Here is a 23,459-nt window from a genome sequence, read left to right as displayed (position 1 = left end):
TTGTTCCTGTTTGCAACTACGATCAAATCTTTTTTTTTTTTTTTTTTTTTTTTAAATATTTGGCTGCACCGGGTCTTAGTTGCGTGGCATGCGGGATCTTAGTTGCCGCATGCGGGATCTAGTTCCCCGACCAGGGATTGAACCCAGGCCCCCTGCACTGGGAGCGTGGAGTCTTAACCACCGGGCCACCAGGGAAGTCCCCAATCAAATTTTATCTGTACAAACACAGGTGGGAATCTGGGATAAGAAGTCATCCAACTCTAAAGGTCTTAATAATAGTTCTTCAATTTTTTTTTTTCTGGCGAAATTGCTCACCACTATCCTACATATGCCTCTATGAGGTAGATAAAAATATTAAAATCTCAATTTGGCAGAAGACCCAAATATTGTGGCATTATACTCTAGAATAATATTGATATTTAGAATCTTACCAACTGGCTCTTCCAGAAAAAGTTCAAGTTCAGAATGTGCTGACACCTGATGGTAAGCTAAAAAGCATGCCCTTCTCATTACAGGGCTTTACCCAGAAAAAAAATATTCTCAGAGAAGGAGCTTCTTGAATTGAATAGAGAAATCTGAAATCACATTTTAGAGAGGGAATTCCTTACCATCTTTACATCCTCTTTCGGAAGACAGGTTAGAACCTAGGTTCAAATCCTAGGTCCACTATTTACTAGCTATGTGACCTCAAGCAAGTTAATTAACCTCTCTGTGCTTCCGTTGTCATCTCAAAAAAACAAAAGTACCCACCTAACAGGTTAGCAATAAATGAGTTAATATAAGTAAAGCACTTAGAAGAACAATGTTTGCAAGGCTCAATTACGAATCATACACAAATATAACTGTAATCCTTAGGTGGCTTACAGATAATAAAAATTTAAGATAATTCAAAAGTTGTCTGGACGAGGGCAGAGGACTCCCAACCACATGGTAGGCACACAACCAAGTGTGTTAAGTGATAATTCTGTGTTTAGTGTAATGGTGTTGTTAAAAAGAAACAAGCCCCAAATGGAGTCACTTGTGTTGAGCCCCACCAAGATTTAACACCTAACCTAACTGCAGTTTCAACCTCTATCAGGAGTAGAATCTTAAACCAATCACTCTGGAATTTCCTGAACAACACTAGTGAGGTAATCTGCCTGATAAAACCCCTTGCTTCCTATAAGGGAATGTGACCTTCCCTAATACAATCCACTCTTTCTTCTGCCTATTGAAAATTTTCCATTTTGCACAACTCCTAGGCGCGCCTTTCTATTTACTAGGTGGGATGCTGCCCGATTCATGAGTTGTTTAGTAGGCCAAGTAGATTTTCAGATTTACTCAGTTGATGCTTGTGTTTTAAGTGTTGAGCTGTGTTGAAGCAGGATTAAAGAAATGACTGAATTAAGTGTGATCTTTTCTTTTATTGTTTTTCCAACTTTCTGAACAAAAATCCAAAAGGATAGCAACACTAAAGTGGATGATGAATATTTGCTGAAGCCTTCCACATGTCTTTGGGTAAAAAAAAAAAAAAAAGGAAAACAATCCATGTGGGACTGAGTTCATCTTCCTGACACACACAATGCACTTACGCCTTGAGAAAACTCAGAGGAAAGCTCTACGGCCGCCACTGTGAGACCAGACGGGAACCCGAAGGCAAAAGGGCAGTGGTCTGTGAGTAGAAAGCCGAAATACGACACCAAGGAACTGAAATAGGATTATTCCACTTGAAACGTGACTCCCGGCAAGGCACTTACCCTCAGAGCTCCCGGAAAGTGAGGGCGGTCGGGCCCACTAAACAAGAGAATTTGCGCCCGACCGCGTCAGTAAGGTGCTTTGAAATCACCTGGCGAACGGCATGCTAGACAAACATAAAATGGTCAGCGCAGGTGAAACTAGTCCGGGTTCGCGAAAGCACTCTGCCCAAAAAGCCTGATCAGAAAGACGGGAGGGCTGGGGAAAGTCGCGAAGTGTAGCCCCAGGCTGGGTCGCCGCCCCGGAACTGAGCCGACGCCCGGGGTAGGAGAGGGGCGGGACAGGCATCGGGGCGGGACTCCCGCCGGCCGCGCGGCCTGCCCAGCCCCGGAGGGAGAGAGCAGAGGATCCGGGCACCAGCCGAGGAGCCGCGCACTATCTCTACCTGCGGCGAGTCGCCGCTACAGCCGCCGCCGGGCTACCCAGCCCACACCACCAGGAGGCCCAACGCAGCCTGCACCCGCGCAACAGACGCACGGCGGCCGCGGCCCTAGAGCCGGCGCCGCTGACGTCAGGCCGACGTCAGAGTGGACGCCGCGGCGGGGCGGGAGCTGGGACGGCGAAGGAGGGCGTTTTCGGAGCACGCGCCGGGCTGGGGCCGCTGACGTCGGGCTCAGGTGCGCGCGCTCGCTCGCCCGCCCGAGCGCGGCCCAGGTGGCGGCCCGCAGCTCCAGGTGGCGGCCTGCAGCGGTGAGGGGGCGACCGGCGGCGCGTCCGCAAGCTGTCCCGGCGGCGCGGGGGACCGGGCGGGGTCGGGGTTAGGGGAGCGGCGGGAGGGCGCCTCGGGTTGCACTCACGTGACGGGCGGGGAGGTTGGGGTGGGGGCGGCGAGCTGGGTGGGCCCGGGCCCCCGAGGGCGAGACGAATTGTCCGGCCCCACCCCTCGCGGGCCTGCCGGTCGCAGTGCAGGACCTTCCTTGGGGCTGGGGCCGGACCCGCCGCGCAGCTTCCCTGGGCAGCCTGGTCCTCTGCGGCGGCCCTCCCGACCGCCGGAGCTGACAGGAGTTGTCTCCCCCGTAGGGCCGCGGCGAGAGGGTGAGAGTCCGCGCTTTCCGAGGGAGCTGCGCCGGCCTCGGCCCCGCGGGGTCCCACCGCACCCGAGAGGATGGAGAGCCTCCCCCGACGCCCCAGCAGGGCCCGCGATCCCACGCTGGCCGGCGCTCGCTAGCTGCTCGAAATTTGCGTTTTATCCACCACCTAGGCCTTGTCTCGTGAGTCAGTGGCGTTGTGGTTCCAAAGAAATGGAAGAAAAGGAGCGATGTGACCGACTCCGTTCGGTCCTTCTGCCTTGAGGCCTGGTTGGCATTTGCAGAAAGGAAAATACAGCAAGAAAATCGTGGTTTTTTGGAAGGGATAGAAGAGGAGGGTGGAAGAAGGAAAACAAGGTCTTAGATTTTATATGATTTTTTTAAACTTCTGCACTTCGACAGTGGTGGCAAAATACACTAAACCCAAAAGTTATCTTTGTTTTGGAAGAGGGGAATTATTTTTCCTTTTGATTACAACCTTTTCTCCCCGTGACAAAGCATAAATCATGGACACCAGAAAATAAGGTAGACCTCAGGAATCCTGCTGAGAAGACTTACATTCCTCCTCAGGAGGGAAGAGTGGGGTGTTTTTAGCCCTCTCTGGAACCTAAAACGAAAAACATGAGTTGCGTGCCATGGAAAGGAGACAAGGCCAAATCCGAATCATTGGAGCTGCCCCAGGCTGCACCCCTACAAATCTACCATGAGAAACAGCGCAGGGAGCTTTGTGCTCTGCACGCCCTCAATAACGTCTTCCAGGACAGCAGTGCCTTCACCCGGGAAACGCTGCAAGAGATTTTCCAGAGGTAGGGGACTCCTTCTTGGTGTCTCTATACTTTTGTGCTCTTTTTGAATTTCTGTGCGTGGGGCAACGTCTCTGCTGCAGAAACCTTCAAACCAACAGGGATTGTTAGCTAAATGCTGTTAGCAGGTATAAGGGACACAGGAATGGGAAAGTGAATAATCAGGACCGTTTACTGAGCACTTACAGTGGGCTGGGCACAGTGCTAAGAGCCTCAGTGGTGTTATCTCAAGTGATCCCCTCTACAATCCATTGGAATCTGTGTTGTCATTTCCATTTTATGGATAAAGACAGGGCTCAGAGAAGTTCAGTAATTTGCCCAAGGTAACATAACAAGAGATGAAGCCAGGCTTGAATCGAGGTTTGTTGTTGCTGTGCTGTTGACCACTATACTGATAATGCCTCTCAAGTCCTGCCCCCAAGGAGTTTAGAGTCTAGAAGGGGGACAAGATAGGTACACACTCAGTCACCTGTCATCAGAGTTGGAATGTAGTGGGTTCCATAAGAAGGGTATATACCCAGTGCTCAGCTTTTCTACGAGGCCATGTGCTGGCCTTGGTGCTCTTCGTATGGTGTTTTGTGTAGCTCTCCTAACTGTAGATTTACTGTCTCTATTTTACTGATAAAGAAACAGAAAGAAAGGTCAGGTAATTTGTCCAAATAGCTTCTAAGTAGCAAAGCTGTGATTTGAAGCTGACTCTAGGTCCCCTCCCCTTTCTACTTCATTCTAGAGGGCCTTTCTTATCCACTTTCCAAACGCTACCAGACAGGTTGATAGAAGTTCAGCTTTCTTCTGTCAGCTTTGATGTTCTAAAATTCTTCTCTCAAAGGGTATGAGAAATGGTTCTGCAATGGCTGGTTCAGCACGTGTGCTGTCCATAGCAACTTTGACAGTGAGCCTGTCTCACTACGCCAGCTTATAAAGAGTTATCGTGCTCCATTCTCAGTGCAGAGAAAGCCCACGAATTCGTCAAGCAATGTATATTGGCAGTTCCAGAAGACCCTTCTCTGACTCCATTCAGAGATGAAATGATTGCCCCAGAGGGCCTGAATTACAGCTGGGAACAACCTATTTGGGGTTATTTATAAAGCATAGGTATGGACCACTTAACCCTGAAAGAACCCTAGGCCCTCTCTTAAAAGAATGTTAATCCCAGTGTGCTGACAAAATTGTAATGAGAGTAATTATTTTCCAGTGCCAGTAATGACCGTAGTAATGCCTTAGCAGGGCAGATGTGTCCTTTGCATCACGGCCATCATCTGGCAAGTAGAATTAACTCTTCTCAGGAAATAGGGCCCTGGGAGGTGAGATAATTTGTCTCAGATTGCTGGGTCATGTAACTGAAAGTAGAAAGGAGGCCAGTCCATTAGACTGCTTCCTTTTGGCCAGCCATTAATATATCTTCTACTCCTAATTGGATATTTGCAGATTATTTCCTAATCGAAGTCTAGGGAGAAGAAAAAGACTGACAGTGAGTCCTTGAATGTGCTTGGTACTTGGTACTCTGTAACAGCCGTGCGACAACCTTATCAGTAGTGATCCTAGGAAACTAGGGTTCCATTTAAGCAATTTGCCCAGTTTCACTCACTAGTAAATGTCAATTCCAAGATTCGGTGAGTCCATTCAGAAGTTTTCCACTTCTCTAAATTTGGCCTAGATCTGACACAGATGAACACTCACTCTGTGCAAAGCACTGTTCTGAGTGCTTTCCTTGTGTTAACTCACTCCTGACACCAATCTTAAGGGTAGATCCTGGGACTCCCTTGGCCCTTGGCTGTCCAGTGGTTAAGACTCTGCACTTCCACTGCCGGGGGGCACCGGTTGGATCCCTGGTCAGGGAGATAACATCCCACATGCTGTGCGGCCAAAAAAAAAAAAAAGGTAGATCCTGTTATTTTTCATCTTTCCAGATGAGGGAACAGAGTTCACAGAGCTATTAGTTGTAGGATTTGGTCCCAAGCTTTGTGAATGGAGGGCCTGCTTCCTATCTGCTCTGCTACTTCCTGAGTATTGGGAAGGTGTCTCAGAGCAATTACATCATCAGTAGCTGTTCACCCTGCTAGGAAGTTAGGCCTGGGTTTGAAGATGTGGACTATAAGCTGTTTGTGGACAATAGCAGGACTCTTTCAGCTATGTTTTCCCTGAATGAAAGAATGCTACGTATTTGCTAAACACTCACACGGAACCAAAGTTCTATTCCTGGCTTTTGAAGCTTTAGCAAGTTGTACTATATTCCCCCAGGTACCTATCAGCACAATGTCAAGATCCACCTCAGAGTAACAGCAGACCAGTACATATGAGAATATATGTACCCTACCACTCCAGAGGTGGAATTCTGTATGGAGTATTTAATATGGGAAGATTCGGTGTGGATCAATAGAAACAAAGAAGTGTGAAAGGGATGAGAGGAAAAAACAAAGGGAGGAGAGGTGAGGGAGAGGAGTTAGAATTCTTTAAACAAACATTTACTAGCTGCCTTCAGTATGCCAGGCACCACTACACACTGTAAAGAAAACAAGCTGAACAAGACTCAGCTGCTGAGAAGTACATCTTAGAACTATCCATTGACCCGGCCTTGAGAAAAGACTTAAGTGAATTTAGAACCATGGAATTCAGAGCAATCTAAAGGGAAAAAGATAATCTATTTGGATTTTAACAGAAAAGAAGAGTAATGTTGGCAGTAATGTTAACTAGATAATTTTTAATTCCCAGATCTTAAGTTCTGTGCTTTTTTGAAGATGTGGCTGATGAATGGTAGAAATGGGACAAAATTTTTGATTAATGCCATTTGTTGAGAGGAAGTTCATTCTAGCAGTTGAATTTTAGCCAGACAGAAGAAATACAAAAGCAGGGTGGAGTTTCAATGCAGTTGTGGGTATGAGATGACTCATGGTTGGAATAGAAATGAATAGGAATTTAGACAGGACTGAGCTGATGACTCGGCAGCAACACAGGAACAGGGAAGAGAGGAGTCAGGTGTGACAGGCTCAATCCGGGATTTGAACATAGTGGTCACGATTGCCCTGATAGCAAAGAGGTCATTGGTTTGAAAAGGATGAACTGCAATTGGAGAAAAGGTCAGACTATAAGAGATTATAGATACTGGTGAACATCCTCTACCACACAGAAGCCCTCCTGCCTCCCCATTAAAAAGTCCCTGAACACACATTTAAAGGAAGGAGCCGCATTTAAAGGTATGGTGGTTGTAAATTGAGAAAAGGTGTTGTTGAGTGTTAACCTCTAGAGATTTAAATTTTCTCGTCCAAGGGCCAGGCCGACTCCTCCTCGTCATCATCATTGCCAACACCTGCAGAGTACTTTTGTGTGCCTGGCGCTGTGATCTGTGCTTTATGTATTTAATCTGTGCTTTATGTATTTAATCATTTAAAAACACATTAGGAAGTTCTGAGCCATATTTTCTAAGGTCACACCTCAGAACTTGTAAAAAGGAAAAAATTAAGGGGAAAAGGAATCTCGATGAAATGTTTCCACATCTCCTTTTCATTCAAACCTGAAACATCACCTTAGCCAGACACAGTGGTAACTACAAGAGAGGACCAGAGACTTAACTGAGGGCACAGACGTCAGTGGAGAGACCTGGACTAGAACCCATCTTCTCAGTTGTAGATCACTTCAAATCTTATGGCTCTAACCTCTGCCTATGGTGACAAAAATGAGAGGCTAGCGTATAGTCCAGAATTTCCGTGGAAATAATTAAGACAGTCCTGAAGAGGAGTTTGCCGAGCGAGTCTCAAGAGAACATTCCATTGGGACAGAGCAGAATTCCCATGGAATTCAGTGGGATCCGTGTGTTGAAATATCCAGGAGACTGTTCATTGTAGCTTTAGGTTTAGAGGTGGAATCCTAGCTCTGCCACTCACTAGCTGTATATGACTGTACAAGTCACCATAGCCTCTTTGTACCTCAGCTTCCTTACTTACACTGTGGGGTTAATTTCTATCTCAAGATTGCAGAAAGGATTAAGTGATAAATCTCATAAAAGTAGCTAACACAGTGGGCACTTGATTATTGTCAAAGTAAAAACAAGCACTGGTGTAATGGGCACACTAGATGGATCCTACTTACTCAAATGGCCACTCTTCTAGGAGTGAGATGGAAGCCATTCTTAGCATTTCCTATATGGATTGGTTTGACAAACACATGGTTATGCAGTTGCCAGTGCCCAGCCGTGAGAGATACAGAGGAGATGAGTCATCCCCTTTGCTTCGGGAATTTACTGTTTTGTTGGACATGTATAAAATAAATGAATTCTTCAATGGTCCTATAAGATAGGAATCATTCCCATTTTTACAGAGAAGCTAACAGGCATGGAGACTAAATCTCAGAATTGATATTGATATTGATGCTGCTTGGATGTGAACTCAGATGTGTGTGGTCCTCCTGATCTCCCTCCTTTTTCTACTGCACTGGAGCCAGGAAAGGATTCCATGGAAGAGGTAGGATGTTAGGTTGAGCTTGAAGAAGCTTTAGGATTTAGCTTGAAACAGGAACTAGAATAAAAGAAGAGAGGCCACATGGTCATGGTGCCTGAAGTACACTAAGCCCAATGAAAGGGAAACAGCAGGTCAAGTGGGGCTGGGAGGGTTGGAGTTGGCCAACCAGGCAACTGTCTCCACTGACAGTTCTTACATAAGTGAGTGAAATGATACCTTGGTGAACGTGGCAGGAACATAAAGGCTGAATAGGTGGAAGGAGTATTTGGAAGCAAGGAGGTCAATTTAGGAAACTGTTTCAAAAAATCCAGGTGTGGGACTTCTCTGGCGGTCCAGTGGTTAAGACGCTTCCAATACAGGGGACGAGGGTTCGATGCCTGGTCGGGGAACTAAGATCCCACATGTTGCATGGTGCAGCCAAAAGATTAAAAAAAATTTTTTTAAATCCAGGTGTGAGGTGAGGGGCCTCCAGTTAGGGGAGAGATTGTAGGAATAGACAGGCAAGGATTTGAATCTGAGATTGAATATGTAGGACAAGGAGAAGAGACACTTGGAACACTAGTCCTAGAAGGTGCACCTCAAAAAAAAATGTGTGGTCAAACCTGTTTGGGAGCTGAAACCTTTTGTACACCCTCTCCCCGAGACTCAAGGTAAATATTAGCATATTAGGGGCTTCAAGAAAACCTGTAGGAAAACTGTTTACTTGATTCATTCAGCTATTGTATTAAATGCCTCTGTGATCCTCTGAGGAGCGCACTGGGGGGAAACGCAGCACTAAGGTTTGAGCCTGGTAGGGAGTTAGATGGTGAAAGAGGTGGAAGACTCAGCAGTTTCTTTGCTGGAACCTTCATGCGTCTACTGGCTGGAGACTTCTCTGAAGGTATTGAGAAGCTACTGAAAAGTTGGTGAAGGGAGAGGAACTTGATATATCTTGAGATAGACTTTCATATGCTTTCTCATTTAATCCAAGTGCCCAAGAACCCACTGAGAGCCTTTGTCCTATTAAGCTACATTTTAGGCTCAGGCCAAGGGACTCAGCTGGCCTTTCCTCTTATCAGCCCATCGCCACCAGCCACTCTGATTCATGAGTCCTTGCCGTAAGACAGCAAACAGAACTTTGGATTCAAACAAACCCGAGTTTGAATCCTAGTTCTGTCATTTATAAGGGAAGTGATCACGGGCTAGTCATTTTAAATCACCAAACTTCAGTTTCTAAACCCATAAAATGGTAATAATTCATAGCTTCTTATGGGTTTATTGTGAGGATTAAATGAGATACATATATGAAAGCATCTATCATCAGGCATGGCAGAGAAGTTTTCACTAAACGGTATTTATTTTCACAGGTAAAACAATTTGGTTGCAGAGTGGAGTTTAGTGTCCTCGGATCCCCTTTGCTAACTCTGGAGGCTAGCATATAAGCCCTTATTATTCTAAGGGTCCCCTAATATTTACAGGGCAAGAGAGAGGGAAAACAAAATAAACATGGAAAACGTTTCAACAAACGTCCCTTGAGCACCTATCACGTGCCAGGTATTCTTTGAGGTCTGGTGATGGGTAGAGAAGGCCCCTGCTGTCATTCTAGTGTGGAAAAACACGCAAGTCAGAAATCATGTCCAGTAGTAACACGAGCTATAATTAAAGCAGGTGGATGTAAGAGGAAATGACTGGGAGAAACGTAAGGTTGGGTGGTCAGAAAAGGTCTCTAGGGCAATAACATTTGAGACCCCAAAAATGAGGAGTGGACCAAGTGGAGATCTAGGGGAAGAAGACTCCAGACAGTGGAAACAGTTGAGTGCAAAGCCCCTCAAGTGAGAAAGAGCTTTGTGTGTTCAGATTGCAGAGAGAAGGTGTTTGTGCTAAGAGGTAGGGATGAGGTCAGCAGAATCCTAAGGGTCTTGCAAGCCAGAGGAAGTAGTTTAGATCGTATTTAAGTGCTTTGGGAGCCTTGGAGGGTTTAAGTAGTGGCAAGAGTATGTTTTATGTTGGAAAAATATCAGTATGGTTGCTGTATATAGAGTATAAGATTTCTTAAGTTTTTAGAGTTGACCTAAAGATCTGATTCTCTTCTGGAGATGGCATTTAGCAACCTCCTAGACATCCGCTCTCCACTTTTATTCCTGAGGAACTCATGTCATTTCCCTTCCTCCCCTTCACACAGAGGTGAAAGGCATGCTGCCCCTTCCTTCAAGATGGCCTTTCCTCAGGTCCTGGCCTGCGCAGCCTATGAAAGCAGATTAATAGGATTGGGAATGCCTTCAGAACTGACCTTGTCATGAGATGGTGGAGTGGCTAAAGAGGCCTGGGCAAAGATGGCTTAAAGCCAGTGAGCAAACCAGACTGCAGTTGAGTTTTGTTTACCTGGTACAAAATTTTTTTCCAATTTTTTTTTTTTTTAATTCAGGTATTTTACACACGTGTATATTCAGAATACCTTTAGGTGGTTCATGAATTTCAGTTTAATATGGGCCTTACTACTTTTTATTGCCTTATGTGGCCCCAGTTCATACATTTATGTTACCTGTCTGAGCCCCTGTAGGCCTTTGAGTATTTAATGATTGATGATTACCAAGTATGCAAGCGTTAAACAGAAAGCATTTAAAGTGTAAGAAATAAGAGTAAGAAATACTACCCATGCAATCAAAATATCAAATACTATTTTTAATGTTAAAAAAAAAGGCTGTATCAAGGCAGAAAGATCAGCAAGGAAGAAGACTGCAGAAATGGGAAGACTGGGAATTTCAGAGATGAGACTCCTTCATGGAACATTCTCTGTATCCATTGAATTCACTGGAGACACACTTTCTAAATGGCAGGCAGATAGGCCCCACTGCTACTGAATTATTGTTTTTCATAAAAGGAAAGGTAATCCCTAGGGTAGCGGGAGCCCAGACTTCAAAATACTTTGGTAAAAACTCATTACATTGACTTGAATGGGAGGAAACAAGCTTCCAGGGGCAGTGGTGTAAAGCGCTCTTTTGTCCCTGCCAGTGCAGGGCCAGGAGGGGTTAGGTTGACCAGCAAGTCTCAGCTTTCCTCCTTTCACATTTGCAGGTTGTCTCCAAACACCATGGTGACCCCCCACAAGAAGAGCATGCTGGGAAATGGGAACTACGATGTGAACGTCATTATGGCAGCACTTCAAACCAAAGGCTATGAAGCTGTTTGGTGGGACAAGCGCAGGTAATTGAACCAGGTTTGACTTGATGAGAACTGGCACTCAGCTGGGGAGGTGGCCAGTGGCGGTGTTACAGCTGGGGAATCCTGGGGACTTGGCTGCTGCAGAGCCCGACACCGTTTCTGTTCTGCAGGGATGTCGGCGCCATTGCTCTCACTAACGTTATGGGCTTCATCATGAATCTGCCCTCCAGCCTGTGTTGGGGTCCACTGAAGTTGCCACTCAAAAGGCAGCATTGGATCTGTGTTCGAGAGGTGGGAGGTGCCTACTACAACCTCGACTCCAAACTGAAGATGCCCGAATGGATTGGAGGCGAGGGCGAGCTCAGGTACCTGTGTGGCTGATGTAGTGGCAAGTTGAGCTTATCTTTGGACAAAGGAAATGAAATTCCTAGCTCCTTGGGTCCTCTCCTTATTGTCACTTAGAATCACAGGGTTTCAGACTTAAAAAAGACCTGAATCTTTGATGGCCCATGAAGACATTAAATCCCGTTGGTAGAGAAGTCCCATTACCTGGGATGCTGGCTTTCTAGTCTGGCGGGACTGGCATTGTAACATTCTCCAACTTGACAGTATAGCTGCCAGTTCAGTGACAGGAAGGCAAACATTTGGGCCAGAGGGGGCTAAATTTCCCTGGAACCAAAGAAGAAACTCTTTCTTCTTCTTCTTCTTTTTTTTTTTTTTTACAATAATAAGTCCTTTAGAGTACTTTGGGCTCTGTTCCTCACAGAACTGGCTACTGTTGGCAGTAACATATGAGGATGAGCAAAAATTCAGATTGGAAATTTAACTGGACAGATTGAGGGGTAACCAAATGTGGACTCCTCCAAGAACAGATCACTACTAGAGTGTGTTTAGGGCAAGCAAAGGGTATAAATAACAAGGGTCCTGTCTGGCGAACATGTGGCCTCAAGACTGGAGTTTGCAATTTTACTAGTATTTTCATTTTCTCTTTCATCTACCCTTTTTTCCTGTAGGAAATTTCTAAAACATCATTTGCGAGGAAAGAACTGTGAACTCCTGCTGGTGGTACCAGAAGAGGTGGAGGCCCATCAGAGTTGGAGGGCTGATGTGTAACACAGTTCTACCCAGCCTTCCCTCACCTCAACCCCCAAAATCCTCTGTGATGTGCTGTGGCCTCTACAGTGGGTCTGCCCTTGCCACGTCCCCAAACATCTCATCGGGTTTTTCCCCTCAGATTTGACAGTGCAATAGGACAGACGTGTGGACTGTTACAGAACCAACCAGCGTTACTTGTTCTGGGAAAGGAAAGTAGGAGCTCTGTGTGCTTAGGGCAAGCTATGGAAGACTTTTGTTTTATTTAAGAGAGGAGAAAGAAAGGTGGGTCTTAGCTTATTTCCCCGTTTCTCTGAGGACTTGCCAGAGGCTCTGCTGGAGTTCACTGCTGCTCTGATTCACCTGGAGATGCTGGCTTCACTTCCCCTTTCCTGGCAACCAGTGGGTCTGAAGACACAGTACAGGCAAAGCCCATGTGACGGGTTTGAAGGACTTAGAGCAAAAAGGCCTCTCAGGAAACCATCTCCAAAACTGCAGCAGCAGTACAGCATGCTGTCTCCAACCCTTAATGCCACCCTTACCCCATTTTTAAGAGTGGTTTATGGCCGTCCTTGGAGTTTTATAATGAAAAGTTTCTCTAATATTCCATGCCGGGTGGTTGAATCCTGCGATATTCTAGCGTGACAGGGTGAGCTAGATACCTAAGAGGATGTGGCCAGACCAGGCTGGGGCAGGCATGGGCAGCCTGTCCGCCTCACTCCAGCATCATCCCTCCCACTTCACTGCATTGCATTGGTTTAGGAGACTTTGGGGCACAAGATAGGCAAAAGGGCAGTTTTCCCAGCTGACCCACTCTGGCAAAAATCAGGAAAAAAATAAGACTGACTTTGACATCAACCTCTACTAGTTTGAGACCGAGTTGGGCAAGGAAAGTATTGGGAAGATAAGCCTTCAGAAACGTGGAGCAGCTAGAATGGGTAGAAGTCCTAGGCTTGGAGTCACTATAGTGACAAGAAGCAGAGCCCTCACGTTGGGTGGATATGTGCGTTACGCTTTGTCATCTCTCTGTAGCTTCCTTTACAGATCAACTGAGAACGGACCCGCCCCCTACCTCTTTAAATAGTTGTAGGCCATTTTTCTCCCTGTAACTTGGGAAGACAAAAGGAGAAGTAAGGGTCATACTACACCGCCTGTCACCACAGTGGCTGTGGTTGTCTCAGGGCAGGCGGGCAGGCAAGGATGGCCTGTCCAGCCCTCACAGGTCAGTGGTTTCGGCAGGTCTGAGAGCTGCCCCACTGGCCAGATCTCTCCAATAGCAGAGCCAGCCTGGGGCTTGCATGTCCAGCCTGAGCAAGCTGAACGGGATGAAGCTGAGGCTTCTCCCCACTGTGGCTGGAGTGCATGTTTACACCAGCACTTTTTCTGCACATGTATCTTCAATCCAACAAGGCCATTTTTTATGCTGAGTAACAGAGGCCACCAAGCGGCAACTGCATTACACCCTCTCGGCACGTGGCCGCATTCTCTTCTGCACCATTTTCTACACCAGACCTGCTTGGCACCACAGGGAGCTCTTTGCCCTGCACAATGACATTCCAACCACCACCAGCCAGAAGTTACAGCCAGCCTTGCTGATTGTCACAAGCAGGACCTTGAGTCCATTGGCACTGTCAGTGACGTAAGCCATTTCCTGGGAGGAGAAGGAAACTCCTCGCCACCGATCTGCTTGGGCCTGTGCAAATGGCACTTCAAAGGAGCCCCCATGCACTTGGAGTCTATGAGCCAGTGGGATATATGCAAAGATGCTTAAACATTTCAGGGCTGGTTTCTCTGTTCATATCCAATTCTGGTGCTTAGGAACAGGGACCTATGCTGATGCCCAAGGGCAAAAAGCCCCACTTCCTTTAAGAAAGGGGGCAGGCCTGACCCTGATGCCCAGTGAGGGGCAACCCTAGGCTTTTCGTTTTTCTTGCTTTTATTCCTTTTTGTTGGCCTTGTGCTGGGTTTGTTTACAAAAGATGTATTTTGTTTAACCAAATATTAAAAATGGAAAACTCCACACATAAATTTCATCTGTCTGAATTCTGTAACTCTGTACATTAAAAAAAGTGAAGTTTAGTATGATGCTGCTTTGGAAGGAATTCACTGCCACCACAAGTCATCTCTTAGAGACATATTGTGCTTTGGCCAGACCTCTCACTTCAAAAATCCAGACAAAATACTCACCAAGTAGGGCTTGGTTCAAAAAAAGCCCGAGACACTTTTCGGTTTAATTTGTAAAAACTAGGCTCCACAATATGAAGAACCCTAACCCTAATCTTAAGTACAAGTTTTCTTTACTGACAAGTGACTATTCTTCCCTGGTTAACAGGTGGAAGATGACTATGTATTTACACAGAGTACCTGGGAGGCCCCAGCACCAAGTACATAGCAGGATTCCGAGCCAGACTCCCTAGGTTTGAATTCAGATCAGGCATTTTCTATTCAGCCTGGAACAGATCACAACCTTTCTGGGACTGTTTTCCTCTTCTGTAAAATGAGAATACTACCACCTCCTAAATTGTGTAGTTCCAGCAACCCACATAAAAGACTTAGTATTGTTACTAGCACAATGCCAATAAAAATGTGTGTGAAATGGAAAAATTACGAAGTGCAAAGATAGGGCTACAGTTGGATTCACTGTCAACAGCTCATCAGCAATTACAGTTGATCCTAACAGCACAGGTTTGAACTCTGTGGGTCCACTTACACGTGAACTTTTTTCAAGAAATCCTACAGTGCCACATGAACTGTGATTGGTTGGACAGCAGACACATAGCGGGCCAATGATTTTTAAAAGAAACGCACAGGCTTTTGACTGCAAGGAGGGTTAGTTCCCCTAACCCCGTGTTGTTCAAGGGTCAACTGTATTTTCAGAAAGAACAAACCCAAGATGTTCTATTTGCAACCTTCCTATCCCCAGACTAGATAGCAATACTCTGTCATTCTTTACAAGTCCTTTATAATTATTGTTTTTTTCTTTTTTTTTCCCCTTTGGCCGAGCTTCACAGCATGTGGGATCTTAGTTCGCCAAACAGGGATCGAACCCGTGTTGCCTGCAGTGGAAGCACAGAGTCCCAACTACTGGACCACCAGGGAATTCCCCCTTTATAACTGTATAATGTCATTGTAGACTGTGCAAGTACATGGACCCAATCCTTTGCTGGTGGATCTGAACCTGACTGCTTGAACTCAGAGAGGTTCTTGGTCAAAGACGAATTTTTTTTTTTACCTCTGGCAATTTAACTAGCTTGGGCCTAAGGGATCAGTCAGTATTAAACGGTGGTGCTGGCTCAGGTGAGAGAAAATGTGAGGGGCAGTCTTCTTTGCCCTTCTAAAATGGTCTAAATAATTTCAAGGTATGTATGACAAGCACTTGGAAGACATTTCTGGTTGGAATCATTTTTTAATATTTAAATAGAAAAAGTGAGCACTGACTTTTTTTTCTCTTTTAGACACACACACGTCTAACAGCCAAAATATGCAGAGGAAATAAGCTCCTGCTCTGTCCTCCACAGCCCCCATCTTGTGGTTGAAGCTGTTGCCAGCCCTCCCTCCATCCTTTCCAACATACACAGAAATTCAGTTTTATCTCGTGTGCACGTCCCTCCCCAACATCCCCATTCTTAAAAACTGAACAGCCGTTAATGGTCGGGGGCACATCCTTCCCGATGGCATCAGTTCCTACCCCACGATGGGATAGTGAGGAGATCTGCCGTCAGAAGTAACTTAGCGAAAGGGGTGGGATGGCCGGAGCTGGAGTAACCGTCTGCATTGCTGCACTCTGGTATCAGAGTGAGGACAGAAGAAACAAGTCAGGAGGGCATGGAGGGCACAGCTGCAAGTGAGGAGTCTCTCCATGAGACAATGTGGGGAGAATCCTCCCCACCAAGTTTAGATAGATCAGTGTGCCGGAGTTAAAAAAAAAAAAAAAAAAAAAAAAAAAAAAAAAATTAAAAAAAATCCAACGACCAGCAGTTCAAACACTATTGAATTTTCAAACTTCTCCCACCAAGACAGGCCAAACATAGCAGTAACAATCTAGATCTTTCCAGGAAGTGAAGGTAGAGCCCCGGGCATTCCTCCTGACAGCCCTGTATTAGGCCCTAGAAGTATCTGGAAAAGAAAAGGAGGGGTGTAAGGCATTGTACAGACCTAGGGCTCTCGTCTTCATCAGACCTGTCCAGGCAGGCAAGGTCTATGAAAACAATGCTGAGGACACAGGCATCTAAAAGAGTGTGGGCCGGATCCCAATCCCTACTGGCGCATTAAACGCCCTACCTAGGTGCCGGAGGAATAAACAACTCGTGTCCCCGCTGCTGGCAAAAAGCCCAGGGCCCGGGCTCACCTGCCGCTGCTGCAGCTGCTGCTGCTGCTCCACCTGCAGCTTCTCAGTCTCAAAGACGACCGGAAGGACCAGGATCATGAAGGAGGTGGTGCCAATCCACAAGGCTGCCCTGGAGAACCTGCAGACGGAGCATCAGCATGACGGCGAGACAAAACCACACAGCTTCACCAAGAACTCACTAGTAACCAAACCCCTCACCCTGCACACGCCAACGTTTCTGGTAAGCGCGTTCTACCCGGCTCTTGCACCGTGCTCCTACCGGAAACGGGAGCAGCTCTAGGGACTGTACATCTAGTGAGAACAGTCTGAGCATTCTCCTGAGTTCTCACAGTGCTACTTATACATTAATTATAGCACATAATCTGAGATGATCCTCACTTTACAGACGAGGAAATAGGGACCAAGAAAGGTTGAAGTGGCACCAGTCCAAGGTCACTCAGTGATCTAGCTGGCGGGCTGGCCTCCAACCCAGGTCTGCTGCTCCCAAAGCCCGTGTTCATTCAGGGCACCTCAGTCACCCCAGGCACACCCCAATGTCTTTGCCCTCGTCCCTTACCTGTACATTTTTTGAGCCACGAAGAGGGAGAGATCGAAAGTGGCTCCAGCCGCGGACCGGACTCTCTCCGGGAACATCTCCGTCAGACCCCACAGTCTCTCCGACAGAGTCTCATCTAACTGCGGTGGAGGAGGCGCGGATATGGGCCGAAGCAGCGGTAACCATCCCCCGACGCCGGGACATGCCGGTCCCCTGGAGCTAGGGCACCCCGGCCCCAGCGGAGCCTCACCCCGCCTCCCGGAGACGCCTCTGCTCGGACCTCTCCAGGCTCCGCGACGCGCCTTCGTCCCGCTCCTGCAGCACGCGGAGCCCTCATCCCCGCTCCCCGCCCGCACCCTCCCAGCCCCGCTCCGCCCCGCGGCGCCCAGTACCTCCTCGTCGTCTTCCTCCTCCAGCTCCTCCTCAGGCTTCTCGGCATCGCCTTTCGGAAGCAATTCGTCCGGGGACACCGGCGCCCCAGGGCCGGCGGCGGCGGCGGCAGCCATGGCTCTGGGGAACACCGGAAGCGGAAGAGAAGAGGCGAGTGCGGCGTCGACGGCGGACAGAGCTGCCCTTCCGGGAGCCGGAGGCTGGAGGGCTGTGGAAGAGCGCCACCCTCTGGTAGGCGAGCTTCACCGGTCTTCAGCAAAGGGCGGCCGGGAGGTCGGAGAACGTGAGACACGTGGGAAACTTATTAAAGCCCTGAATCGGGGTGCGTCAGCGGTGATTCTGTTCTGTGGGCTTAGGGTGAGCCCGAAAATCTGCATTTTAACAAGCCTCCCAGAGATCACACGTAGACAAACACGAATCCTGTTTCATCTCCCTGAGGGCTGTGTTTGGTAGGAGTAAATTAGAGATGTGGAGATCTATTGGTCTTCTGGGAAAACGTCAAGTAAACAGTCCCAATGTACTAAAGCAAAGGCGAGTGTGTACCAGGCACTGTTTGTGCGTGCGAAGGGCGGGGGTGGGAGGGGCGCTCATTTAATCTTTACATCAACCCACTGAGGTGCTACTATCCCCATTTTTTTTTTTTTTTTTTTTGGCCGGGCCATGCCGCACGCAGGAACTTAGTTCCCCAACCAGGGATGGAACCAGTGCCCCCTGCACTGGGAGCCGAGAGTCTTAACCACTGGACTACCAGGGAAGTCCCTATTGTCCCCATTTTAGAAATGAGGAGATTGAGGCACAGTACAGGGTTGCTGCAAGTATTTCTGGAGGATGGATTTCAAGATGTGGGTTTGCTGGCCAAAAAGTATGAACATTTAAAATTTTGGTAGGTATTAGCTAATTGCCCTCGTAATTATTATATCACATACTTTCACAATAGTAAATGGAAGTGTCCTTTTCTCCACACCCTCCCCAGCATTAGGTATTATCCATATTTTCATATGATGGATGAAAATGCTTCATATAATGTGTCCCACAAGTTATTAATACAAGGGTAATTTGATATACCTCTTTAGACAACTGACCATGGAACCGAAGAATCTCAGGATTGGACAGTCCCGATCCTTATCTGATACTTGAGAGACTTGTCCTGTGCTTACATATTCCAGGGAGGGGGGGCGGGGTTTGCACTTTCTCCAGATAAGAGTCCTCAGTCCTCTTTATCTTTGGACAGGGCAGCTCTAACTACAAAAAGTCTTCATGTCACAAAAGGGTGCCTACTGTCTGATTCCATTAGGTAAAGTTAAAAGACGGGCAAAACCAATCTATGGTGAGAAAGGTAGTGATTCCCTTTGAGGAGGAAGGGGAGGTAATATTTGGGAAGGCAGGAGAGTTTCTGGGGTGCTGGTAAAGTTCTATTTCTTGACGTGTGTGGTGCTTACATGGGTATGCCCATTTTGGATAATTCATCAGGCTGTACATTTATGAATTATATTTTTTGCATGTATTTAAATTTTTTTTTAAAGTAGTCTTGAAGCCAAGCAGGACCCTGCGGGTCCCTCCCGGGTACAAATCCTTTCCCTGTCCCTGTTTCTTGTTTGTAGGAAATAGGCTTCTTTCAGCTTCCCTGACCTTCCCTGAGTTTCAAAGGGCAGGTTCAAACAGCTGCTAATCAGGGAAGGGAGGGAATGCAGAAACAAAGGAGGAGCAGTCAAGAAACAGTGCAGCGATCCTGGTTCCTCCTCAAGAGATACACATAACCTTTGGGTTCTTCTGCAGGAACTAAGGTCCCCACGCAGGTGGAGGATGGTAAACTCAGGCTGAGAGCAAGATTCCTGCAGCACCGCCCTGTTACCTCACCACCAACCAATCAGAAGAAAGTCTGCACACAGTGTTAGATAAGGAAGACTCTGACCCTCTCCCCAAATGATTCTCCCAGAATCTTTGGAGTTGGTTTTTGGACATGAGTCTGCCTTCTCCCCAGGTAGCTGACCTCCTGAATAAAGCAACCCTTCTTTTCCAACCAACACTTGTCTGAGTATTGGCTTTCGAGCAGTGAGCAGCTGAACCTGAGTTAGTAACAGGCTAGCTCTACATAAACGCACGGGCAATCAAACGCCAATGGCTTTTGATTCTCTCATGGGCTCTTTTAAGAAATGCTGGAAGACCAACACTCTTGAAGGGTAGAGAAGGCAGTCTGATGTGGAAACTACAGACATCACTGACTCTGATGAAATAAAATTCATATTTTATGGCAAGACAAGAAAAATTTAAACATAAAATCTTTCTTTGCCTGTTTGGGCCTCCTCCCTCCCCTTTAGTGTGTATTGTGCACCTGCATTAACCAGACCTCCTTAGGAGATAACCTTCCTTCTTGTAAAAGGCCATGATGACCCATGACCCACTACTCCCTGTGTACACAGAGATCTGGATTGTGTAAACTGTCAATAATACGTCATTTAACACACAGCACTCTGTCTCAAAAACTTACATAACTGTGCTTTGACCTCTAACAGATGGAAAAATTCTCAGAGCTTTCTGAGAGGCTTTCTCCAGGTTATAATCCTCAATTTGGCTCAAATAAAAGCCTCCATTTCTTTCTTAGATGGACTGATTAATCTTTTTTTTTTCCATTGACAACTCCAAGTGGAAAGTCACAATGCGAATATGAAAAAGGTTTTGGAAAACTATGACCAATTAATTTTGTTTATATTCACAAACAGTACATGATTTTTAAAAAAAATCTATGTTTAAGGCTGAAAGAGCTCTTTCAATATTTATAAAATTGTCAAAGGATAAGAAAACATATTGGGAGTCATGCCACGCAGAGTATTCAAGCCTTAGGAATAGACGTGATGATCCAGAAAAGGCAAAGTGAGAAAGACAGAGCCCTGTGGAATCAGACAGGTCAGGGGGTACTTAGTCAAAATCATAGACAGAAAGTAGAACGGTGGTTGCCAGGGGCTGGCAGGGAGGAGGAGATGGGGAGTTAGTTTTTGATGGGTATACAACAGCTTCAGTTTTACAAGATGAACAGTTATGGAGATGGGTAGTGGTGATGGCTGTACAACAGAATGAATGTACTAATGTTACTTAACTGTATGCTTTAAAATAGTTAAGATGGTAAATTTTATGTTATGCGTTTTGCCACATAAAACAATTTAATTAAAAGCCAAAAAAATCAGAGTAATAACAACAACAAGAAAAACAGAACAACTATCCCCCAAAAAATCCCCCAAAAAAGGTCAGGGGTGGGGAGGGGCACCTTCTTCCCCCAATCCAAGAGATTCGAGGAGGAGCTGCTGGAGATGAAGAAGGAAACCTTCACTGAGGGTTTCAAGGGGAAATGCTCAGTGGCAGCAAAGGAGACATATGGTAAGATTGATGCCAGCCCAGGGGCCTCAAGCAAGGCACAAGGGTGCCATCAAGTAAGTGGTAACGTCCCATGCTGGGCACAAAGCTGACTCTGCCATCTGGATGATGATGAGGTGTCCTAGAAACCCACCCCCCAGCTCTCTCATTCCCTATCCCTCAAGTCCATGGTTTCCACCTTTCCTGTTCCTGTCTTGTCAGAATGTGAAACTGGTAATATAGTAGTTCCTAATTCAGTTTGGTTCGGTGTGGGGCGTAGATCCCTTTGAGAATTTTACAAAAGCTATAAGTACTCCCCCTCAATAAAACATACACATTAGCCCATATCTGTACAATTGTGCCTATGGATCCCCTTGTTAAGCCTCAAACTGTATGATTTCCTGATTTTTTTGCACTCCCTCCCTCACATCCGCAGAACTTTCAATCTCAGCTCTTCAGTAACAGTTCTTCCCTAATCTGACACTCAGCTCAGAAATTTACAAAACCGTTGTAGTGATTACAACCGATAATGTCAAGTAGGCAGCACTATTTACTTGGGTGCCCCCAGAAGTAGTAGATTTGGTCAATAAAGGTTTTGAGGAGGAAGTATTTAAGCCAGAACCTAATAGATGTGTCAGACAAAAAGGTAAATCTTTAAAGTATGTAGCTTTTTTTTTTCTTTTTTTTGGCCACACTGCCCAGCTTTCAAGATCTTAGCTCCCTGACCAGGGATTGAACCCGGGTCCTCAGCAGTGAAAGCGCAGTCCTAACCACTGGACTGCCAGGGAATTCCTGAAAGTACGTAGCATTTCAGTGGGGGGAAAAAACCAACAAGGGTTAGGGTGGTGACATATAGCTGATTCTTTTTCCTGTTTCTTACAGATTTTCATTAATAGGATTATCCTTGACTCAGCTCACACACCACATCCATCAGCAAATTTACAATTTGATGGTGGGCTCCACCTTCAATTCCTGCCTAGAATTTGACCACTTCACCTCCTCTACTGCCACTTCCCTGGTCCCAGCCTTGCGCTCTTCAGACTGTTCTGACCACACAGAAGCCGGAGGGATCTTTTTTTTTTTTTTAAAGTCAATCATAGCATTCCTCTGCTGAAACTCACCAATGGCTTGCTTCCCTCATCACCCCAAATACAAGTCCTTCTTCACTGCAGAGCTGTCCCACATGGCTGCAGCCCCCTCAGGTGCCAGTGGTGGTGCGGAGGGGACCAGGACCCACGTCACTATGACAATCAAACGTGCCCCTGCTGACGCCACAGGTTTCAGTCCTAGCTCCTTCCCTCCCAGCTGTATCACCTTGCTGGGCTTTTTCTTCATCTAAAAGCAGGGGATGACGGTAACAAACTTGAAAAATTCTCATAAGAATTAGAGATATAGCCCTTCTTTGGTTTATATCCCAATAAACCCACCATAAGTTGAAAATATAAGTCGAAAATGCACGTAATACCCCAACCTACCAGACATCGTAGCTGAGCCAACTTACACGTGCTCAGAACACTTACATTAGCCTACAAGTGGGCAAAATCATCTAACACAAAGCCTGTTTTACAGAAAGTGTTGAATATCTCATGTAATTTTTCAGATACTGTACTGAAATGAAAATGAAAAACGGAGTGGCTGTCTGGGTCCAGACTGGTTTTCAGTGTGTTGATTGTTTATCCTCGTGGCTGCATGCCGATGGGGGGCCGCATGCCGATGGGGGGCCGCATGCCGATGGGGGGCCGCAGCTCACTGCCACTGCCTCGCATCATGAGCATCGTATTGCATTTTGCTGGCCCGGAAAACGATCAAAATTCAAAATTCGAAGTACAGTTTATACTAAATGCGTATCACTTTTGTACCACCATAAAGTCAAAAAATTTTAAGTTGAACCATCATAAGTCAGGGGGACTGTCTACAGATGTCTGGTATCCAGGGTGCAGGGTAAATGGTTGCTAATGATACCGGTCAAGGAATAAGCAAACTCTCAATTGCGCCTATTATCTGCACCTGAAGATTTACACCCTCATATAACATCCTTTTCCAATGTCTTCTGAATTAGTCTCTCCTATTATCAGGAAGGAAGGTTATGGGCTGGGGCTACAGATCATGCTTCTCCATCCATCCCCCAAGGAGCTGGCCCTGAGGAAGGCCTACGCACAGCAGCCTCCATTTGAGGCAGCCCCCCACCCAGCTCCCCTCTTTCGCTGTGGGCTGGGAATCAGCAGGCTCCCACACTTCCGCTGTCTGATCCTAGACCAGTTTCTGAACCTCCTGGGCTTTGGTTCCTTAACTGCCAACAGGCATGCTGACTGACAGGCCCTGCTCCACAGGGCTGAGCTGAGGGGGAGGTGAGAGTGTGAGCAACATCCGGAGCCCCATCCAGGTGGGTAACAGGTGTTCTGACCTTAGTAGCCATCCTGGTCTAAAGCCTGGGGCTCTGTGTCCCCACCCTCAGGGCCTTCCCCCTTGACTTTGGAAGCTCGACTGACTCCCTCTTACTGCCTTTGGCTGGCTCCCTCCCCCAGCCAGAGAAGCCCAGCTCACTCGAAGACAGATTCCCACTCCAGGAAACCAGGCCCCCATCCC

The 23,459-nt window shown here is 46.7% G+C and overlaps 2 protein-coding genes across 5 annotated transcripts; one reads left to right on the top strand and one right to left on the bottom strand.

Moving 5' to 3' along the window:
• Window positions 1–2,032: 2,032 nt before the first annotated feature.
• JOSD1 (Josephin domain containing 1) lies at window positions 2,033–12,859 on the top strand. 4 transcript variants are annotated; one of them, XM_024127385.3, is made up of 5 exons: window positions 2,033–2,351; window positions 2,755–3,568; window positions 11,074–11,202; window positions 11,331–11,525; window positions 12,174–12,859. In XM_024127385.3, the coding sequence occupies exons 2-5, from the start codon at window positions 3,384–3,386 to the stop codon at window positions 12,271–12,273; spliced, it is 609 nt and encodes a 202-aa protein (XP_023983153.1). In that variant the 5' UTR covers window positions 2,033–2,351; window positions 2,755–3,383; the 3' UTR covers window positions 12,274–12,859. The 4 variants fall into 4 exon arrangements, with proteins under 4 accessions (XP_023983153.1, XP_023983152.1, XP_028341689.1 ...); XM_024127384.3 differs by having other exon boundaries at window positions 2,334–2,424; XM_028485888.2 differs by lacking the exon at window positions 2,033–2,351 and adding an exon at window positions 10,181–10,364 and having other exon boundaries at window positions 3,438–3,568.
• A 98-nt stretch (window positions 12,860–12,957) lies between these two features.
• Window positions 12,958–18,047, bottom strand: TOMM22 (translocase of outer mitochondrial membrane 22). The gene is made up of 4 exons (XM_007110222.4): window positions 17,528–18,047; window positions 17,157–17,275; window positions 16,601–16,718; window positions 12,958–16,368 (listed from the first exon to the last, which is right to left on the bottom strand). The coding sequence occupies exons 1-4, from the start codon at window positions 17,639–17,641 to the stop codon at window positions 16,294–16,296; spliced, it is 426 nt and encodes a 141-aa protein (XP_007110284.1). The 5' UTR covers window positions 17,642–18,047; the 3' UTR covers window positions 12,958–16,293.
• Between the last annotated feature and the right edge of the window lie 5,412 nt (window positions 18,048–23,459).

This window comes from Physeter macrocephalus, unplaced genomic scaffold (assembly GCF_002837175.3).
Source record: "Physeter macrocephalus isolate SW-GA unplaced genomic scaffold, ASM283717v5 random_629, whole genome shotgun sequence".
NCBI classification, from domain to species: Eukaryota; Metazoa; Chordata; class Mammalia; order Artiodactyla; family Physeteridae; genus Physeter; species Physeter macrocephalus.
This window is presented reverse-complemented; position numbering and strand designations above follow the sequence as displayed.

Excerpts from the sequence above, each read along its gene's own strand:
- TOMM22 (XM_007110222.4), bottom strand. The coding sequence starts at position 17,641 with ATGGCTGCCGCCGCCGCCGCCGGCCCTGGGGCGCCGGTGTCCCCGGAC. Across the intron at positions 17,276-17,527 it reads AGGAGGAAGACGACGAGGAG|TTAGATGAGACTCTGTCGGA; the intron begins GTACTGGGCGCC and ends CCTCCACCGCAG. Across the intron at positions 16,369-16,600 it reads AGCAGCTGCAGCAGCGGCAG|ATACTTCTAGGGCCTAATAC; the intron begins GTGAGCCCGGGC and ends TTTCTTTTCCAG.
- JOSD1 (XM_024127385.3), top strand. The coding sequence starts at position 3,384 with ATGAGTTGCGTGCCATGGAAAGGAGACAAGGCCAAATCCGAATCATTG. Across the intron at positions 3,569-11,073 it reads CTGCAAGAGATTTTCCAGAG|GTTGTCTCCAAACACCATGG; the intron begins GTAGGGGACTCC and ends TCACATTTGCAG. Across the intron at positions 11,203-11,330 it reads GTTTGGTGGGACAAGCGCAG|GGATGTCGGCGCCATTGCTC; the intron begins GTAATTGAACCA and ends TCTGTTCTGCAG.